The 23,186-nt window shown below is 43.8% G+C and overlaps 1 protein-coding gene and 1 pseudogene across 1 annotated transcript; both read right to left on the reverse strand.

Annotated features, from left to right (window-relative positions):
• Positions 1-6,598: 6,598 nt before the first annotated feature.
• On the reverse strand, positions 6,599-7,429 carry LOC145399860 (uncharacterized). Its single transcript, XM_080272441.1, has one exon. It carries the CDS (start codon positions 7,427-7,429, stop codon positions 6,599-6,601), a length of 831 nt encoding a protein of 276 aa, XP_080128567.1.
• A 12-nt stretch (positions 7,430-7,441) lies between these two features.
• Positions 7,442-11,160, reverse strand: LOC145399861 (uncharacterized; annotated as a pseudogene).
• Between the last annotated feature and the right edge of the window lie 12,026 nt (positions 11,161-23,186).

The raw sequence follows: 23,186 nt of genomic DNA on the forward strand, positions 1-23,186 counted from the left end.
TTGTTGTTCGCTATTACGACTATGTCATTTCGTTGAAAATTCCTGCATGGTTTAATAGCCTTCTGTCGGGGTTCTCAGCTGTAGGAGGCATTCCTTGAGCCACCTCTGCCAGAACCTGTTGGCCAGGAACTGGACATGTGCCCAACGTGCTTGATATGTTGCACTGAGTGTCGCACCTCCCAGAGGTAAGGCACCTTTGGGACCCAATTGCAGCAAATCTGCTGGGGTGAGGGCTTTTAGCTCATGAGGCCCCTCTGGCACAGGTGTGATGGGCCTCTCATTGACAATGGCCTCCACCTCACAGAAAAGTGTTTGAAAACGTTCATAATCTAGGACTTGTAAACCAACTGTGGCATGGAGTACTTTTTACTATTTGCCTCTCCCAAGTGCCCCCCATGTGCGAAGCAGCTGGGGGGTTGAAGACCCATTCTATGTCTTCCTTTGTCATGGCTGCATGAAGCTTGTCAGATTTGGCCCATTCCTTCGCAGCTGCTCTCAAATCTTTGTCGGCCCTGACCATGTTGGTATCATTGTCTGAGCATAGGTGCTCAGGCTTCCCCCTCCAATTAACAAAACGTTTCACTGCATTTAGGAGGGCATCGGCATCTAACGAAGCTAGAACCTCCAAGTGAATAGCCCTAGTGATTAAGCAGGTGAAAATACATCCCCACAATTTTGTCTGTTTTCGTTCTTGTTTAGCTATATACAGGCCAAAACAATCGATCCCAGTGAAGGCAAAGAGAGCCTTTCAGGCCGTCATTCTATCAGGTGGCAAGTCTGCCATCCTTTGAGGTGCCGACACCCAATTATTCTTCCTACATGTAACACAGCCACGAATGATCTTGTCCAACAGTCGCCTACCCTTGGGAATCCAGTACTTCTGTCTCAAACATGCCATTGTATGCTCACGCCCAGAGTGACCGGCCTGCCATTCATGTACCTCCCTGAAGATGATAGCTGTAACATGGTGGTCTCGGGGCAGGAGAATGGGGCTAGCCTGATCTCTTCTGAATGGCACGCCCTTCAACCGACCTCCAGTTCTGAGCAAGTCTTCCTCATCTATGAAGGGTTCTAACCAGTACAATCTGTTCTGCGTAGGCAACGACTTTTAACACAGGGCCTAAATCTCTGCTCCATATACTTCATTTTGAATGGTGTGAAGGATGGCCTTGTTGGCCGGGTGAAGATCCCTGATGCCCAACCTTCGTGACTGCTCCTCTAGAGTCAGTGACGGTCCTTTGGTGCAACCAGCATGCAAACTTCCTTAGCCAGGCCACACCTCTTTGCAGCATGTACACTCGCGCCTACTGATTTCTCCCCCCCCTGGAAGCCAGAGTCAAGGCCAGTCAGTTCTAGGCGCTCGCTCGAACAAGCCACCCCCTCTGCCCTCCCCCCCTTACCCCAGTATAGAGGTTTGAAACGTTTCGAACAGCCATGCCTGGTGTTGTGACCCGGTGTCAATAGATTTTGTTACAGACACTCAGAACCAGTAGAGGTATGTGTATAAAGGGCTTTAGTGTGCAAGAGTATCTTTTTCCTACAACATGATTGTATCGATGTTGGAAAGGAACGTAGGTGGAGGACCTGTATACTGACATCCTGATAAATAATCATAGTAAACGATGTGTGTTGAGAATGATGTATTATGTCTTTTCTCATCCATTCTCTTTCCCATATTCACAACCCCGGGACTCCTCTCTCTCCTACACGCCCTCTCACCCTCATCCCCCACTCCCACCCTTCCTCACACCTCTCGTACCCTCTCGTCCTCCTCTCATGCCCTTTCTTAACCAACATAACTTTAGGTAATAATGACATGAGCCATCTCACATTGATTTGTATTATACATGCCAACTGTTTTGTCGTGTTGTAATCAGTTATGTGACAGATGCACTGTAACTTTGACTTTGACATACAGTTGTTTATTGGTCATACAGGTTCTGTGTGGTTATTGACGTCCATTCATTCGTGTTAATGTGGTAATTTAGGTCTTATCTTACCGATATAACAACGTAAAGTGGCTGTCCAGTCATTTCTGCGTTAAGTAAATGAATCAGGATCGGCTCAACTAACCACAAACACATCGTAAAATATTCTGGCCTGTTGCCACAACACTGACGCCATGTCATTACGTATACGAATTAATAAGAGTTGGAATCAATAGAATAACAACAGTGGGTAAACATACAACTAGTCAAAAGTGTTAATGCATGTTATGTAAAATAACAAACGTGTAGTTAGTTATACACTGAACTCACTTTATTGCCCATGAGGTTCTGTGTGTGTAAGATGTTTGTGGAAGAGATAGCTTTCTGTGTCAACACCATATGGTTTGTGTTAAGCATGAAAAAGATTGTGGTTATAATTTTGTTTTTCTTCAGTGCTCGCTATGTGAACACCTTCCCTCTGTATTATGTTGACAGGCATGCCATTACAGTAATAAGCATACTTTTATAAACACAAAATACCACTCGTGTGAAGAAACATCATCGCCCCGATCAGTGGGTCCTTATAAGAAAAAACATTACACAGCTATAGGATTTAATACTTTAAGGTTACCTTATGTGGAATATTACAGAATACAAGATTATCAGTACCTTGTCCACCCTCCGTTAGCCTCAATGACCTCGTGGAGGCGCGAGGGCATCGAGTCAACTAGATGGGAGCAAATATTGGGGCGCCTCCTAAACCCCTCCCACACCTCCCTGGTTTTCTGCTCAATACTCTCCCTGGTCTTCTCCTCTACTCCCCACTCCTGCTTCATTATGCCCCAGAGGTTTTCAATGGGATTTATATCACAACCTTTCGTGGGCCAGTCTATTACCTGTATCTCTGGGTGATTATCAGACCATTCCCTTACTCTACGAGTGGTATGTATGGGAGAACGGTCCTGAACTATGATGATTGGGAGGGGTTCTGGAAGTGCATATGCACGAACAGATGATAAAAGGGAGGTCTCTAGTATATTTACGTATTCCTCAGAATTGAGGTGACCTTGAATGGGGACTAGCTCACCAGGACCCCCATACCACATCCATCCGTACAGAGGCACGCTTACTCTCCCGCTTCTAGTCTGTTCTGAAATGTTTTCTCTCATGAACCGGGTACCCCAAGATCTCCAGCAGTGACGGTGCTGAGCTGCTACAGATGAGAAACTGGTCTCATCCATGAATATAACTTTCCGCCAAAACTCTTGGCTAGCGTTTACATAACGGTGTGCGAACTGTAGCCAAGCTGCTCGCTGATTTTCTGTAAGTTCTTCCTTACTTGCTGGAACATAACAGTCTCTTCCGCCATTGTGAAGGCGCCGCCTTACTGTAGAGACATGACACTCTAACTGCAACTCCCTTGTGAGTGTGACAGCAGTTTTCCTAGGACTTTGTTCTACAGCAGTAAGGAGTCGCCGGTCATCTTCTGGTGACGTTACCCGTGGTCGCCCTGGTCTGGCCTTGGTCTTGACGTGGCCCTCCTCTGCATCCCTCCTAACCCACAAACGCACAGTCTTTTTGTCAATGGCCATTTCTCTGCTGATCTGTTTTAGGGGTTGGGCAGCTTTATAGCGACCAACGATTTCAGATCTGTGCTGGATAACCTCTGGCCTGTTGGCACGAGTGCGTGGAGCAGGTAAATGTCCCCTTCGTGGCATACCTATGAATAATTGATTGACATTCATATTGACACTAATTGCAAGGATTATATATATATATATATATATATATATATATATATATATATATATATATATATATATATATATATATATATATATATATATGATTTTGTGTTTGTGATGTGTGTGTGTGTGTGTGTGTTCAGGATAAGCTCCTACATCTTTAAATGTAGAAGCTTGATACTTACCATAATGGCCTACTTTTACAAGATAAACAATTGGATTAACCTAAGCTTCCTCTGCTTGGTTCTCATCTTCCATTCTCTGATAACACCATCCATACGGTGATAGGGATATTTCAAACTACATAAGTAACATCAACAGTATCACATAACTACAGAAACGTGGAAAAGGATGTTAACCAACTGTGTAGTGTGGGTTCAAGCTGATAAAGTGGTTTCCACGGACAACCTTCGTGGGGCTGCAGCCACAGGCGACCTCTGTGGTGATGAACGCCACTGCGCAAACGTTTACAGTACGCAGGAACACCAAAACAAACATGCATAATTACTATGAGTATTTATGCCACGGAATTATTTACTTCCCCAACTAACTAATCAACATTTCAGAGTCTCAAACATAGAAAGGCTACGGATATTCATTATGAACAGTATGTGCATAAAAGGAATCTATAAGACGAGCGAGTCAGGCTTACCTTCACAACAAGTGGCTTGGTAACGGCATGACTCTGATGGTTGAGTGTATGCAAGACATCACCTCGGTGAATCATTCGAGCTGCGTATTCGAATCTGTGAGGTACTACTTATATATCAACAGTTAGAGACACAAATTACAGTAGCCAATGCTGATTATAACTTTTTGATAACAATTATAGTGGTAGAATATTATAAATAGGCAGTGGATGTCTTTGTGTGGCCCTAACAACACAGTCATCATTATGAACCACAGTGGTATATTGGAAATGTCGTTATTCTGTTGACTGTCTCTAAAGGATTGATATATTTGCACTTTATTGTCTCAGATGTTTGTCCGGAAAAAAGACAAAAAGAAACCATGTGATTGTCACCTGAGAGAGTGCGAATGTGGGAAAGGTATTATCAGTGGCCAAGGCTGTTCACTCAATTAATGTGCTATCATAAATCACTACACCGGACAAACTAATCCCAGATATGGTTATCGCTACACAGCTGGTTGACGTTATCATTGGCCTTGTTGGCCACGTGCGTCATTGCTAGTGTTAGTAAAGGATAGCGCGTGTGATACCTGCCTTACTCGTCATACTCACACACCATAGGTAGACCAGAGCCACATATCAACTGATATAAAATCTCTAGGTAATGTTGTTCATATTGATGGGCTCATTTCTTACGTAGAATGTCATGTTGACACAAAGCTATCTCTTCTACAAACATAACATCTTACACACACAGAACCTAATGGGCAATAAAACGTGAGTTCAGTGTATAACTAACTACACGTTTGTTATTTTACATAACATGCATTAACACTTTTGACTAGTATGTTTACCCACTGTTGTTATTCTGTTGATTCCAACTCTTATTAATTCGTATACGTAATGACATGGCGTCAGTGTTGTGGCAACAGGCCAGAATATTTTACGATGTGTTTGTGGTTAGTTGAGCCAATCCTGATTCATTTACTTAACGCAGAAATGACTGGACAGCCACTTTAAGTTATTATATCGGTAAGATAAGACCTAAATTACCACATTAACACGAATGAATGGACGTCAATAACCACACAGAACCTGTATGACCAATAAACAACTGTATGTCAAAGTCCAAGTTGCAGTGCATCTGTCACATAACTGATTACAATACGACAAAACAGTTGGCATGTATAATATAAATCAATGTGAGATGGCTCATGTCATTATTACCTAAAATTATGTTGGTTAAGAAAGGGCATGAGAGGAGGACGAGAGGGTAAGAGAGGTGTGAGGAAGGGTGGGAGTGGGGGATGAGGGTGAGAGGGCGTGTAGGAGAGAGAGAAGGGTCCCGGGGTTGTGAATACGGGAAAGAGAATGGATGCGAAAAGACATAATACATCATTCTCAACACACATCGTTTACTATGATTATTTATCAGGATGTCAGTATACAGTTCCTCCACCTACGTTCCTTTCCCACATCGATACAAGCATGCTGTAGGAAAAAGATACTATTGCACACTAAAGCCCTTTATACACATACCTCTACTGGTTCTGAGTGTCTGTAACAAAATCTATTGACACCGCGTCACAACACCAGGCATGGCTGTTCGAAACGTTTCAAACCTCTATACTGGGGTAAGGGGGGGAGGGCAGAGGGGGTGGCTTGTTCGAGCGAGCGCCTAGAACTGACTGGCCTTGACTCCGGCTTCCAGGGGGGGGAGAAATTAGTAGGCGCGAGTGTACCACGATGAATAGGAAGACCACAGCTTCACGAGTGGTGCATCAGAGATGTCCATTTTTACTGTGAGGGCAGACAGACCATAGTTCCGCCTCACCTCCAAGTCATCACCTAGCTGTGAAGATAACTCTCTTCCCTCTAGCCACCGGTCTTCGTCAGCATATAAAAACTCAGGGCCTTGGATCCACCTACAACCCATATGCAGATCCTGTGCACGTAGCCCTCTGCTAACCTCGTCCGCCGGATTCAGTGATGTGCTGATGTGTCTCCACTGGTTGACCCTAGACAATTCCTGGACCACCGCTATTCTGTCTGCCACGAAAGTGTGGAAACGTCGGCTTTCATTGGGGGATATACTTTAACATGAGCATGCTGTCTGTCCAGGAGAAAGATTCATCACTGACGATGGTGAGCTCATTCTTGATCATCGCAATTGTCTTTATCACAAGGACTGCTGCAGAAAGTTCCAGCTTAGGTATTGTCTGTTGCTTAAGTGGCGTCAGTCTTGCCTTTCCATATACAAAGGAACATTTCACATTACCCGTGGTCCCCACTAGTCACAAGTAAGACACTGTGCCATAAGCCACCTGTGATGCATCACAAAAGGTGTGTAACTGCACGGAGGTGGTGGCCTGTCCAACAGACCCGTTGTTGTAACATCTGGGCATCTGGAACCCCTCCAGATGACCCAGCTCCTCCAGCCAAGTTGTCCACGCGACTCTGTTGTGCAGTAACAGTGGTTCATCCCAGCTCACTCTCCGTTTGCATTCGTCCTGAAATATCAGCTTTGCTCGAATAATGAATGGGGCCACCAAGCTCAAGGGATCATACGCTGAACTGACGAAACTCAAAATCCCCCTCTTGGTAGTAGGTTGCTTTGGCACCTGTACCTTAACTGCTAAGAGATCTGACTCTAGGTTCCAAAGCACTCCTAGAGCCCGCTCCACAGGCAACTGATCTTGATGAAAGTTGAGTGTTCGCAGGCCACTATGTCTCTCTTCCAGCGGGACAGATCCGATGACCTCCTTGGCATTGCTAGCCCACTTCGTTAGTCTGAAGCCCCTGCAGGCAAACATCTGTTGGAGGTGTTGGGACATTTCCGATGCCTCCCTCTCTGAATCCATGGAAAGAAGTAAGTCGTCACCGTAAAAGTTTCTTTCAGCCTGAGCTACCGAGCTGGGAAAGTCATCTCTATGGTCCTGGAATGTCCGACAGAGAGCATGTGTTGCACAAGACGGGCTCCATATTCCTCCAAACAGGTGCACTGTCATCCAATTAGCAACTGGCCATGATGTCAAGTGCCCCACAGGCCACCATGGAAAATGAAGGGCATCTCGATGCTCTGGTGCAACCTTGATCTGTTGGAACACTGATTCCACATCTGCCATCACTGCAGTACGTCACTGACGAAATCTAAACAGTACTCCCATTAAACTGTTATTGAAGTCGGGGCCCTGCATTACCTGAGTGTTGAGTGAGAAGCCTTCGTATTTGGCTGCGCAGTCAAAGACAATGGGCTTATTTGGGTTGAGTACTGGGCGGTACAGGAGGTACCATACAACGGCCAATTTGGTGTGGTGTGGCTCCTCCAGGGTCACCTCGGCATACCCCCGAGCGAGGAGTTCACCCATCTCATGTGTGTACTTCTGATGTAGGTGCTTGTCCTTCAGAAACCTCTTGCGTAGGCCTTCCAAACGACGAATGGCCATGGCCTGGTTGTCAGGGAATCCCGGATTCTTACTGCAGAATGGTATTGGGAACTCGTTGTTGCCATTCTCGAACTTTCCAGACCCAGACCACAGCTGAAGGAAGCGTCTGTCCTCTGCTGAGTAAGTGTTGGGTGACAGGCAAGCAGCGCCCTCATCTATCTCCCAGAATGATCACACCTGTCTTTCCAGGCAAGTATCAGAAATTTCTGACAAGCTAAGTAGGCACCCTGTCTGGCTTGTCCATTCCTGGTTACTACTGTCAATCGGTCATGAACTGTCCAGCCTAGCCTTGTCCTGACAGCGAAAGGCATTCCATCCCTCCCTGTCCTGACCTCCAAAGGGGATCAAAGCCTCAGGAGTGTCCTGTCCAATCAACAGCTCGACCATACCTCCTTGAGACCCTGTTGTTAAAACTATCAGATGTATCCACTGAGCCAGCTCATGAGTAGTCACTACTATTCTGTCTAACATAGATGGGAACTTCTCCACTGTTAGGACCTTAGACAGGTTAATAGCCCTCCCTTTCTTTGTGCTTGTCCCTGAGATGCCGAGGTCTACTACTGATGACTGGTACAATGATTCATGCACAAGGGTTCCCATGTACAGTTGAGAGGTTTCCCTTCCAGGTCAAGTGATCTAGTCAGCGCCTGGGTACAGAATGACCTATCACTGCCTGTTTCCAAAAGAGCTGATGTTTTCACCATTCTCTTTTGGGGAATCTCTGCCCCCCACACCTTGACTTCAACTATTGGTAACGCAGTTTTTCCCTGCAAATGTCAGATGTCCTCGCTGCATCCAGATTCTTTGCAACCGGTATGTGCCCTCACAGTGTGCAGATGGCTGCATTGGCCCGTAGCTTGTACCCTTGAGTTCGTGGCTGCTGTTCGGTCTCCTGCTTCGACATTTGCTGTGGTCCTTCCCTCGACACCTGGATCGGCCTTGATCCGACCATCAAGTTCTTTCTTCCAACCAGGATTAAACTGAGTAATGAATTTACTAAGTCCCTCTCCTCCAGTCAGGTTGAACGATCCCATGTTCAGCGATCGATGTAACAAAGTTGCATGTTCTCCCCCGCACCCCCTATAGCCACAGCGAAGGAGTGACTGACACTCGGGAGCGTGATGTCCTACTTGCAGGCACCGGAAGAACCAATTAAGTTTCCGTAAAGTGTGAACTCTATCGCTGACTGTCATACTCTGGAATCGACTGCATCTCACTAGGCCATGTGTCCCGGCACATAGGGTGCACCTGAACTGGCCCTGACTGTTCCCTTCCCTTTGGGGGTTTGTTTCCCCTGCTGTAGTCAGGCCTACTGCACTGTTACTCGGGTGTGACCTTTCTCCCTGCAACACTTGCATGTCGTCCAGAGCAATTGCGTTTTCCTTGAGGAATTGCACTAGCCACTTGACCAGTCCAGTCCTATTTCCAGTTGTTTTCTGATATTTTCTTACTTCAAAGATACAGCGTTCCCTCAGTCTCTGAGGGAACTTAATTAACCCATACCCTCCCGTCATTGTACGTTGTACGACGGTCCATAGGAGCCGCCATAGACCCGTCGTCGTACGCTGTACGATTTGCAATTGCAAGGCACATTGTGTGCACATTTTTCAAATTTTGTGGGTGATTCGTGACAGGCAGACGGGTGAGACCTTCCCCTAGCTGCCACCAGACAGCTAGTGATGGTATATATATATATATATATATATATATATATATATATATATATATATAATATGAGAGAGAGAGAGATAGAGAGTTTATTGGAGGAAGAGGGAAGAGAGGGAAGGGGAATGTGTAAGGAACAGTGTGTCTGTGACAATATTCAATTAGTACAACATAAACAGGTAATATTTGTATATTTTGCAATGTGAACAAAAGAACAATACTGATCATGTGTGTGAAAACTCAGTGAGTGAGAGACAAATATAGTGCTGGCGGGAGAGTGGGAGGTGTGTGGCACGAGGTAGGTGGGATGTGAGGTGGAGCAGAGGTGAGGTGGAGCATCTCTAGTGCTTACCTCCCACCACACAGCAATCCCGCACTATTTATTATAGGGCTGTGATAAGTGTACATACCTCAAATCAAATTTTTCAAAGTGTATGTTAGTGGAAACAACAGTATCAGCTAGTCAAGTGTGCCAGAAATCGGCGTTTTACAGGTGGTACCATTTTGAACCTAAGTTATTTTCACTCATATTTTTATATACATATATAACCACAATATTGTTGCTGTACATGTACTTTTGTAACAAATAACTGTAAATATATGTATTTAGGTTGGCTTTGATTAGTTACCCTCCTCCTTCCGACTGTAGAAAACGGAACAGCCACAGCAGCCCGGCCACAGAACACCTGGCTGACGTGAAGGGGGACGCACTTTAGGAGCACTTGGGGGTGATCGGAGCAACTTTCTTGGTGATTTTCATTATTTACTCACCAAAAGGAAATGTTTTAGCAAAAAAAAAATCGAAAATTAATTGGATTTTTCAGGTAATGGAGGGGCCCCCCCAAAACGGGAGGGTACGGGTTAACAACTGGCGAAACATATGTCTGTTGTCCAGTTCAGATATTAAGCCCATCTGCTCCAAGTGATTAATTGCAGCCCATAATGGTAAGCCAACCGACGTATTCCCTCATTGTCAATGGGTCTCACTGAGGGAGTTTCCATGAGAGATTTGATTACGTGATCAGCATACGCATAATCATCCCCAAACCTCTCTTGTAGAAGTTGTAGTGCCTTCTTATAGGCCTCTAGAGGATCCAGGTAGTCACATCCCACCAGCACCCATTGTAGCTCCTCACCGACACAAGCATCCATAAGCATCTGATACTTGGAGGCTTCTGGCACATTCTCGTTTTTCACGTAACGCCAAAATGAGTGCATAAATTGCCAGAATTCAGCTCTACTCCTTTCATGGAATTTTGGCAGCATTGCTTGTGGCATGGGGTTGTCGCTATGAGTTCCATCATATCAGAGTCCTTGGTTCCCTCCCTCTCGGGATCCTGATGCGGTTGTGGACGTCCAACCATTACTGCACTGAGTGACAGGGTGGCTGTGGTGGGAGCATTTGTAGTGCTGTGCATGTGGTCAGAGCTGGCGTTTGTCTTCTCATCTTGCGAAGTAGATTCTCTCTTCATGTTCTGCATCAGTTTTGCCTCGAGTGTTCTAAATTCTTGCATCACCTCCACCATGACCACCTTGGCAACGGTGGCAGCTTCAGTTATGGGAGGCCCTTCCAGGGCTAGGTGCAACTCCCGCCCACTGTCAGATGACTCGTCTCCCCTTTCTAGCATTACCAACTCCTGGCATGCCCCAGCACTGTCCGAGACTGAGGCATCTATCAAATCTGATGGTGTCAAATCCAAATGGCTAGCGTCGGTGTCCTGACCCACCCATCCCAGATCATCCATGATTCTACCTCCTGACAAGTCCTTCTCCTACTTATCTTAAGCGGTTCAGGTGTATGGCCCAGCAGTCAAAGTATAGGGCCAATGTTCAGTGCTTCTCTCGTAGTGTCTATAGTCGGAATCCCGGCCGTTTGCGGGTGAGGTGTGGCCCGCACCTGTGTACAGTTTTGCCACGTTTTCTATACCGTTATCTCTCTCTCTCTCTCTCTCTCCTGGCGGGAAATGAGCCACCCTGAGTACTTTTGATTCTTTTATAAGTTATTTATAATTGTGCTTTCATTTGTTAATTTGGTTTTGTTATATTTAGTAGTAGATGGAGTGTCAAAGTTACTGTCTGCTGAGAGGTTTGTTACGTTACTGATTCATACACCCCGACGTAGTGGGTTGTGGGTGTAGGTGTGGGTGGGAGTGTGGATGTGGGTTTGTTGGGGTGGTGGTCCAGGGGGGAGGGGAAGTGTGAAGGGGGATTTGACCTGAGACACCCAGGAGGGATTAAGAAGGGAGGGAAGGGGAAGGGGGGGCTGGATTCACCTACCACGTGGTCAGTATTAGAAGAGAGAGAGAGAGAGAGAGAGAGAGAGAGAGAGAGAGAGAGAGAAATTACGTGTATAGATATATGTGCATCAATAGGAACAATGTATATCAGTGTGTGCAGTATGTACAAAGGAACAAATGAATACAAAGAAGGCAGTGACAGACCTCTCTCTCTCTCTCTCTCTTTCTCTCTCCTGGGTGTGTAAGTATTGCCACTCACAAGAATTACATGAATTATTTCTTTTACTTTGGATATTGGCATATTTCTTCTTTTTTCAGGCTCATTATCTTATATCCATAACTGTGATATTATTACCCACCCTAAAACTACGCTAAAAACCATTAAAAGTGACTACAATATCTTTTAGCAACACTGTACAATATGTATGCCATGTTTCTGTGTTACTGTATAAATATTTTATGCATAATAAGATTACTGTTGATTCATCCATCAAAATACACAAGTGTAAGTTTTATTCATCTGAATTTATCGAATTTGTGATGCCTTGTACATAAATAGCTTCCGTTTCACATCGCAAGTTGGGGAAACGTGGCACCATTGTACACAGGTGCGGGCCACACCTCACCCGCAAACGGCCGGGATTCCGACTATAGTGATCAGTATGCGTTTAATTTCACATGCCGCGTATACTGTCACGTGCACCTAATATGCATCCACTCGTACATCCAGTGTGTATTAACTCGTACATTCAATGCGTATCAGCTCGTACACCCAATGTGTATCAACTCAAACATTCAGTGTGTATCAACTCGAACACTCAATGTGTATCAACTTGAACACTCAATGTGTATCAACTCATACACTCAATGTGTATTAACTCGCGCACCCAATGTGTATTAACTCGTACACTCAATGTGTATCAACTCACACACCCAATGTGTATCAACTCAAACACTCAATGTGTATCAACTTGAATGCTCAATGCGTATCAACTCAAACACTCAATGTGTATCAACTCGTACACTCAATGTGTATCAACTAGAAACCCAATGTGTATCAACTCGAATGCTCAATGTGTATCAACTCAAACGCTCAATGTGTATCAGCTCGTACACTCAATGTGTATCAACTTGTGCACCCAATGTGCACTAACTCGTACACTCAATGTGAATCATCTTGTGCACCCAATGTGCACTAACTCATACACTCAATGTGAATCAACTCATGCACCCAATGTGCACTAACTCGTACACTCGTACCGATTGTGTACCGACACCCAGTGTATTTACAACCGAGGTGTATTACCTCGTAAACACGTACACGACCTGTGCATCCAATGTATTAACTCATAAGCCCATACACCCAATGCGTACGTACACTCAATACGTATCAATTCACAAACTCATATGCCCAATGCGTACGTACGCTTATTGCGTATTAGCTCGTAAATTCTTACTCTCCTGGCCTGTCACACTTATCTGTCACACAGCCACCTTATACTACTGTTAATTCCGCCTATGTTGATGAGAACTTTGGCTCTGCGCTAACTAGTGCATGGTTACTGTCAAGATTACATCTAGATCACTTATATTTAATTGCTACAGTCCATTTCCATTCATATTACAGCAGGCCTTCATCCCCGAGTTAGTGTTACTCGCTCAGGCACCATTCTTAGCGTAGTTGTGAGCGTGTATCTACGAGGGATAATGAGTGACTAGATGTTGTGCCACTGAGGGTAAAAAACCTCCTCGCTGTTATTCGCTCAGCATTTCTGAGGAGGAAAAACTCCTTGGCACGACACTACTCTCATTCATCCTCGCACAGCACACATAGAAGACGGTGGTATACAAACAGCCACCTTTACTCTACTCTACTTAGTCTTCTATGAATATACACAGTCACGATTATCTATACTGGTCATCGCATCTCACTGAATAAATATATACTTGTTTAATTCCAATTTTCCAATTCCAAAACTGTTATAACTGTACAGTGAACCTATTTCACCGATGACTCAGGTTTCCACAAACTGGTTTCACTGCACTTTACACCGCTATCCACTCGATCAAGCCTTCAGGTTCTCCTCTTCATTGCCATATCCACACCACATGGACTTAACTAAAAACAGTTAACCCATAACTCAGTGTCAGGCAGGTGATAAAGCCAGCCCGCCATAACTCAGTGTTGTATGGGCGGTAAAGTGTGAAGCGGCCTGGGACCTGGGACGGGTGGACTCACTGTGCAGCCTTCAGGATGAGTAACCTCACGTGCCTGGCGACTCATTGTTTCCCGACCATACGTTTTGACTGTAATCGCCATGCATGAATTTCAGGATACTGAACCTTCCACATGGATTCTACTTGTTTATTTGTCAAAACCTGTGGGATAAAAGGAATTTCTGTGTTCTATCACACCTGTGTTATGCCATTTGATTCATTGCAATATACACTGAGTTGTGGCAACACTAATCAAGAGCATCACTGCTTAATCCTTACATGAATTTATATCTGATTCCACTCTTCTCTTCGTGTAATTTCTATCTATTTGCACTGGCCACCACTGATCATGCCTAAGCCTTAATACCTACAATATAGTACGCTTGTTACAGAGACATCTTAGCTTATGTGTGACATGTCCAGAGTAATCCAAAGCAATCTCCCTATGGCCAAGCCCCTCCGGGTAATCCACTGCTCACAGCCCCCTGGGCGATCCAATGTTGGCCTGATAGTGTAGGTACAGTATGTCTTGTCACTCCAAAATCTTGACTCTCACTTGCCCTCCTAGGGTACAGTCTCTCAGACTCCCTCCAACACCCATCTGTAACCTGAACCGGCATCTATCCCCTAGGGTGCCCCTCTTTTTGCACTTCTATTAATATGTCAGTGTCGTAGGTGCCTATTGCGATAACATTGGGGATAAATGAATTTTGATAAGCAGAGGTTTTGCATTGTAGGGAAGAGAGTGTGAGTTCATGGGCACTCCCAGCTGCCTGGGTATTTCGGAAGAAAATATGAAGGAGAGGCACAATTGAAGCAAGTTTGTCACTTACGGTAAAAATATCGGTAAAATAATGCTAAAGAAGCAACATCTCTATGCTAATAATGGAGGAAGGTCCTGCCTAATGGCAGGATTATTGATTAACCTAATGGCTTTATTTTGAATTTTGTCCAACTGCCTCAATGTAACCGCTCCACATCCACTCCACAGTGACGAACAGTATTCGATCTGAGAATGCACGTGGCTTTCGTATATTGCGGCCAACTGCCCATCAGTGAAGAATTCATGAACTCTGTACAGAAGTTCCAGTTTTTTGGAGGCATTTTTAGCAAGGGATTTAACTTAAGCTGTCCAGCTTAGGTTGATGTTTAGTGTGACACCTAGGATATCAGCTGTAGTCTATGTGGGAAAATTGACATCATTTAAAATTATGTGGGAGTCTGGGGGATTCTTTCTGTTGCAGAATTTAATTTATATAGTTTTCTGAGCATTAAATGAGACCAGATTTTTTTGTCCCCATTGATTAATTTGGGCAAGGTCCTGGTTCAAAGAAATTGTTGTGTTTATTTAGGAATTTATAATATCATAATGTGTATAGGAGGTACTAAATGTGAAAGAACTATGAAGGGTCGAGTCATCAGCACAAGAGTGTACTGGGCTGTGAGTGACAGATAGGAGGTCATTTATATGAATGAGAAAGAGGGTTGGTGTCAAAACTGATCCCTGAGGTATGACAGCATTTATGGAATGAAACTGAGAATAAATTCCAACTACCATGACCCGTATGTTTCTATTATGAAGGTAAGAAGAAATTAGAGGAACCAGTGATACAAGGCCATAGTGTGACATCTTAGACAATATGGCCCGGTGTCATACTCTGTCAAATGCTTTTGAAATATCGAGTGCTATTGTGTGTGTTTCACCATGTTGGTCTATTGTTTCGTTAAACTGATGGGTATGAAGGTAAAGAGTGTCTACAGTTCAACGTTCTTGTCTAAATCCATACTGACGATCATTGATTGTTTTATTGATTTCTCGGTGCTTGACTATGTGTTTGTATATTAGTGTCTCAAAAACTTTATCAAGAACGGAAGTTATAGCGATTAGTCTATAGTTTGATGGATCAGAAGTGGCCGCCTTTTTAGGAAAAGGATGGATAATTGCTTCTTTCCAAAAGGCTGGAAAACTTGAGGTACAGATGCATATGCGAAAAAATTTTGCCAATAAAGAAGCCAAGACTGGGGAGCAGTTTTTAAGTACTATTGAAGGAATTTCATCTGGACCAGTAGCTTTGTCTGCTGAGAGATTCTTGTACGCATCTTGTGTGAATCTTGAAAGGGGGCATTTAATGGTAATCAAAATCAAGTACAGGAATACTGTGATTTTCTGCATTTAGGGTTGAGTTTGTTGAAAAAAAATATCAACAAGAAGGTTGGCTTTTCCATGTGGGTCACTTACTAGATTTCCATTGGGGGACTGTAATGGTGGAATGGAAGAGGTGGCAGTGAAGTTAAATTTGAATGAAGTAAAGGTAGACCAGAATATTTTGTTATCATTTGGGTTGTTTACTAGTTTGTTAGCTTGTCTACGAAAGAAGTTTGATTTAGAAAGATTGATAATAGTTTTGGCATGGTTTCTGATAATTCTATAATAGTTAAAGGCTTTATTAGTTTTGGTTCTTGTATCAGGGTTGTAGGCTATTGTCTTAGGTTCTGTTACTGTAGCACAAGTGTAGTCAAATTATTTCGGTGAATTACATCTTTTTCTGTAACTATGATGGGGAATGAATGTTTCCATGCCGACTTTATGAAATCCTGTATGTGGCCCAGTGTGGAGTTTGCATCTTGAGAGAAAAAGGAGGTCCAAGGAACATCCATGAAAATATTTTGGAGACCCTCCCAGTCTGCCCTGTCGTAGTACCATTTAGTCACCACGACAGGTTCAGAGCAGGAGGGTGTGGTAAGTGTTGAACTGGTGGTTTGTATCAGACAACGATCCGAGGATCCAAGGGGGGACTTCACTTCAGCATCAGAGTTATCTGAATTGGTTGTTAGAAACAAGTCCAATAGGTGGGGATTTTGATCGGGGTTGTTTGGTACACGGGTAGGTTGATTGAGTAACTGGGTGAGATTAAATGAGTCTGCAATTAGCTCATATTCAAGACCCGAGTCATCAGTTCTGGCTGAATAAGTGAGTCATTCAACATTATGAACATTAAAATCACACAGGATAGTAATTTATGATGCAGTATTAATGCTGAGGACACTTGGCTTTGAAGACAGAGAGTCAAATAAACTCGGCTCTGGAGGGGCATTAGGGGAACGATAAACACAGCAGAAATACTTAATTTTACCAAAAGAATTTGATTTGTTTATAGAATAGTCGAAATAAGGACAATTAAATTTAGTAATCTCCTCTCGGACAACTTCTGATTTAGCAAGGCAACATACGAAACCTTTGAGTCTGAAATTTTGAGTCAAGATATAACCAGGAAAATTAAATCTAGCTAAATCAGAAGTGGAGCTTACTTGAGTCTCTATCAAAAACAGCAGATCTGGGGATTCAAACTGGAGGAAATTGTGAACAGAGTTGATGTTGCAGTGAAGTCCCCTAATATTGAAAAAGAAAATTTTATTGCACAGATGGGCAATTTTGGGGCACCACAACACTGAAGGTGGCACAGTCGCCTGTTGACAACCGGGCGGGCCCTGTGCAGACGACCCAGCCCTGCCAGCGGTGGTCATCCGAGATACCACCGCACTATTTCCCAGTACAGCAGTGGCCATGGTTCTTTTTATGGGGGGGGGGGAGCAGGGATGTGTTGTGGAATGTGTATGATATGTAATGACAAGATCGGTGTTTTATGGAGAAAGGAAAGCTGGTTTAAGGCAATGTGATACACTATGGATGTGAGTGTTGTGTAAGGAGGGCAGCCTGATGCCCTCTGATGTGTGAGGCAGAAAGATGTGTTTCCCAGAATGATTATTGCTTCCATGGCCAGGATCCATCTGAGTGTGCACTGTGCATTATGGACGTTATTCTCTCGGGCATGGAAGCATACATTCCCTTCTCATATGCTTTGACTAATGCAAGAAAGCCTTGGTTTAATCACGCTTGTTCTAATGCTGTCCGCAACAATGAGAGGGCCTATAAAAGGTAACAGAACCAACCCACCCCTGAATCACATCTTGCTTATGTTTCTGCCTGGAATTGTGCTAAGTCTGTTCTTCGCTCTACTAAAAATAATTTCATCCGTACTAAATGCTCTCAACTCTCCAACTCGAATTCTTCCCACTCCTTCTGGGACCTTGCCAAAAACCTTTCGAACAACTTTACCTCATCATCCTTCCCTCTTCTCTTGTATTCTGATGGCTCTGTAGCTATTTCTTCTACTGATAAAGCAGATTTCTTCACTCAGACTTTCTCCTCCAATTCCACCTTAGACGATTCCGGTGCTGTTCCCCCATCATTTCCCCCCCTCTGACTTCCTCATGGCTGACATTAAAATTTCTTCAGCTGATGTATTTTCTGCTATCACTGACCTTAATACTAACAAGGCATATGGGCCTGATGGAGTCCCTCCTGTAGTCCTCAAGAACTGTGCTTCTGTGCTTACACCCTGCCTAGGTAAACTCTTTCGCCTTTGTCTGTCAACTTGTACCTTTCCTTCTTGTTGGAAGTTTGTCCTCATTCAGCCAGTCCGAAAGAAGGGTGACCATTCCTAGCTCTCTAACTATCGTCCAATTGCTTTAACATCCTGTGTGTCAAAGTTTTCAAGTCAGTTCTTAACAGAGACATTTTAAAGTATCTTTCCTGTCACAACTTTCTTTCTGATCGTCAGTATGGGTTCCGTCAGGGACGCTCCACTGGCGATCTTCTCACCTACCATTCAGACTCCTGATCATCATCCTTTTGGGACTTTGGCGAAAGCTTTGTCATCGCACTTGCCGTCTCAAAGGCTTTCGATCGAGTCTGGCATAAATTTTTAATTTCCAAAATGCCCTCTTGCAGTTTGTACCCTTCTGTCTGTGCCTTCATGTATAGCCTCCTTTCTGGTCGTTCTATAGGTGCTGTTGTAGACAGCCATGGTTTTCCTATATCTATCAACAGTGATGTTCCTCAGGGCTCTGTCCTATCACCTACTCTCTTCCTTTTATTCATTAATGACCTTCTAAGCTGTACATTTAACCCTATCCACTCGTACGCTGATGATTCCACCCTTCACCTTTCCATTCGGTTCCAGCAATGTCGATCTCAGCAGTTACTTCAACAAACAAGGGATGAGGCCATGGCAAACCTAATGTCTGGCTTGGCTCGTATCTCTGACTGGGGTAAAAATAATCTTGTTTTTAATCCATCAAAAACTCAGTTTTTACACCTATCTACCCGACACAGTCTTCCATAGGAGTACCCATTAATGTTTAATAATATCCAGCTCAATCCTGCATCATCCTTGAACATGTTTGGGGTTTCATTCACTCGGGACTTATCTTAGAAGGATCATATTGCATCTCTTGTAAAATCTGCTTCTAAGAGATTAGGCGTGCTAAGCCGACTCCGTTCCTTCTTTACCCCTGCACGGTTGTTGACTTTATACATGGGTTTTATCCGTACCTGTGTAGAGTATAACTCTCATGTGTGGGGAGGCTCCCCACATACAGCTCTTCTTAATAGGGTAGAGTCAAAGGCTTTTCGTTTCATCAACTCTCCTTCTCTTACCTAAACCTCTGTCACTTCGACGCACTGTTGCCTCTTTATCTCTTTTCTATCGCTGCTTCAATGGTTGCTGCTCCTCTTAATTGTCTGCTTGCATCCCTCTACGTCTACGTCGGGCGTGTAGCACCCGTCCAGCAACAATCTCTCATCTTTTTTCTGTCCAACTCTCTAATGCAAGAGTTAACCGTTACTCCCAGTCCTTCATTTATGCAACAGGTCAACTCTGGAACTATCTCCCTCTGTCTGTATTTCCCACTTCCTCTGATCTCCAGCCTTTCAAACGCAGTGTGTCCAGGCATCTCGAAATGAACGGATCTTAAATTTGGCTCTCTTTTGTATTGTTTTTGTTTTTTTCTTGGAAGAAATGGTTTGTGGGCCCCTGGCCTTTGGTTACTTCTTTCTTGCATAAAAAAAAGACCTAGGAGAGAAAATGGAATCCAGGTTATTCCTTGAATCTCCCATTACCTTGACGGTAGTACTTCCATGGGGGGAGTGCTGCCTACCCCTGCTACTACTTATTTCGCCTTTCCGACATTACCCCCTTGGAAAGACAAAATTACTCCCTTGGAGTTATAACCCCCAGGTTAAGAACCACTGCTCTGTCAATAGTAGTGTTCCTCAGGGCTCTGCCCTATCACCAACTCTCTTCTTTCTCTTCATGAATGACCTTCTAGGCTGTACATCTAACCCTATCCACGCATATACTGATATGGCTTCACCCTTCGCTTTTTCATTTGCTTTTCCCAGCATCCATCTCAGCAGTTACTTCAACAAACAAGGGATGAGGCTATGGCACACCTGTCTGACTTGGGTCATATCTATGACTGGGGTAAAAGTAGTTTTGCTGGTTTTAATGCATCAAAAACTCAGTTTTTACATCTTTCAACGAGCATTCTATAGTTTTTAACGCTATCCAACTTAATCCTGGATCATCTGTGTACACTGGAGTCCTTGGGGTTTCATTCTCACGGCATTCATCTTGGAAAGATCATAATATATTTCTTGTAAAACCTGCTTCCAAAACATTAACTATGCTAAGCCAGTCCTGTGCTTTCGTTACTCCTGCACAATTGTTGCCTTTATACACGGTTTTTATTCACCGCTGGGTATAGTACAACTCTCATACATGAGGAGGCTCCCCATATACTCACAGCCCTTCTCAACAAAGTGGAGTCAAAAGCTTTTTGTGTCATGAACTGTTCTCCTCTTACTGGCTCCCTTCAGTCTCTGTCTCTTCGCAGCATTGTTGCATCTTAATCTCTTTTCTGTTGCTACTTCAGTGGTCATTGATGCTCTGGACTGTCTGCTTGCATCCCTCCACCACTGTGGCAGGCGAGTATAGCACCCGTCTAGCAGCATACGCTCACTTTTTTTTTTTCCAACTCTAATACAAGAATTAACAGTTACTCTCAGCCCTTCACGTATGCAACACGTCGACTCTGGAACTGCCTTTCTGTCTGTATTTCCATGACCACTTGTTTTTCAAACACAGTGCGTCCAGGAATCTCGAAGTGGACGGATCTTGAATCTGGCTCTCTGTTATTGAGCTAGATAGACGAAGTCGGTGGTCGGGTACTGTTTTCACTTGGTTTGTCTGTCTGTCTATCTGTCCGTTAACAACTTTACGCGAAAACTACAGGTGCGATTTTGACTAAAATCTTTACAATCTGCATCCTATAACATATGCCTCATTACATCAGGGGGGTAACCCCCCCCCCCGGGTTCGCAGTAGGGGTGGTCGGGCCTAAAATTTCAAACGGGCATCTATCTATCTATAGCCCGACGCCCTAATCCCGCAAAGGGTGGCCGCAGACAAAACGCCTCCAAGTCACTCTGTCACCCACCATTTGACTCCCCTCCCCCCAACTCACCCCCCCTCCCTCATATACCTCTCAACTCCATCCCTCCACCTCATCCTCGGTCTACCCCTCCCTCTCCCTCCCTCCACCTCACCTACATACACCCTCTTAGTCAGTCTTTCATTCTCCATTCTCTCCACATGTCCAATTTTAGCCGATTTACTCCAGATTTGATATGTGGCATCTTTGACTTGATATCCTGTTGTGTTTATACATCAGCCCTGAATAAATGACTGGCGGGGACACTAAAATAACTGCCGGGGATGGTTTTGCTGTGCCATGACACTGCCTCTTGTTTTTGTTCGCAGTGTACTGAATATTTGTTTGTGTCTGTGGCGAAAACCCAATTCTTAGAAATTATTGATTGTAGAAGGAAAAATTATCAATAAAAATTATTTAGAGTCGCAACTTGAGTTCACATGTCACTCAGTCACCTCTGGGACTCATCCAGGATGGATACATAATAGTCAAATTATCATCTAACAGTATTATTACAGTCTACCTGGCTCACAGATGACGGGTAGACTTGTCCTGTCTTTATTTCTTCTTGGAGAGAACAATCTTGCGGCCAGGCTTCTAGCCTTTGGTTCCTTTCCTTAAATATATATATATATATATATATATATATATATATATATATATATATATATATATATATATATATATATATATATATATATATAAGGCTCTGGACCAAATGCTGCATGTTGGGGATGATGTATGGCGTGGTCATAAACATTGTTTAGATCTCTTTTTCATTCAGTATAAATCCGAACACTCTGAGAAACTTTGTCAATGAAGACCAAACAAGAGTGAGGTATGAATGCAAAGTGGAAACCAGGGATGGGGTGAGGGGTCCCCCCCTCCCAAGTGTGTGCTCCGAGTTGGTCAAAAAAATTCTGAGTTGGTCAAAAGTGGAGAGTAGAGACTTTTTTTCTTACATAAAAGGAGAGTCTCCAAGAGGACAAAATATCTTTTTACATACGTTTGTCTTTATATATATATATATATATATATATATATATATATATATATATATATATATATATATATATATATATATATATATATATACAGAGAGAGAGAGAGAGAGAGAGAGAGAGAGAGGACAAAATACAAAATACTCTAGTTTCCTTCCTGTCCAGGGAATAATCTAAGGCAAAATCAATTACCATACGGTAATTAATCAAGGTGACTGGGCCTGGACCCCCTTCACCTATTGAATGGTGGCAAAGAGGGGGAGGGGGTCATAAATTTGGTTTCTTTATATCTATTTAGTTGGTCAAACCGTAACGCCAAACGGATCAAGTTGGTCAACATTGTCCTTACCTTCCCCCCCAGTCACGTACTCCTCGGGCCATCCCTGTTGGAAACAGTACAAAATACGGAGAAACACGATCCCTAAATGAAATTTTCTTTATATCATTGACCAAATATAGCAGAACAATAAGGACTGCACAATATTACATAGTCAAGTGTACATACAAACACTTAAAAAAAATTTAAGTAAACAAAACTATTATAGGTGAATAAATTTTACTTATAACGCTGTTGCTGTTGTTCCGATGCTCGTTTTCTCTAAGACTAACCATTGTTCATAGAATTGGCAGTGTGAGGTCTAACTCAATATTGGATGAGATCTGCCTGGCAAGTGACTGTTCTGTTGCAGTCCTATGCAATATGCCAGGTGTCAAGCGGGCACGTCGTCTGTACAACTCTTTGGGCGAACCCATTAACCGTGTCATTGTTGTATGGGAGGGAGAGGGCTCCCCCCCCCATCCTCCCGATTTCCGCTATGATCTACTCCTTCCACCCTTTTCTTCTTCAAAGCCACACCCTCAAAGTTTATCGCCGTTATGACTTATGAGTCCGCCTGCATCGCACGTTACTGCCGGTGTAGTGTGAAAATTTGACTACCTGAAAATCCTAACTGCTTGCGTTCATTGCGCATGCGCCGTCGG

This window comes from Coenobita brevimanus, chromosome 50 (genome assembly GCF_032717465.1).
Source record: "Coenobita brevimanus isolate Jiangsu-jjx chromosome 50, ASM3271746v2, whole genome shotgun sequence".
Taxonomy (NCBI): domain Eukaryota; kingdom Metazoa; phylum Arthropoda; class Malacostraca; order Decapoda; family Coenobitidae; genus Coenobita; species Coenobita brevimanus.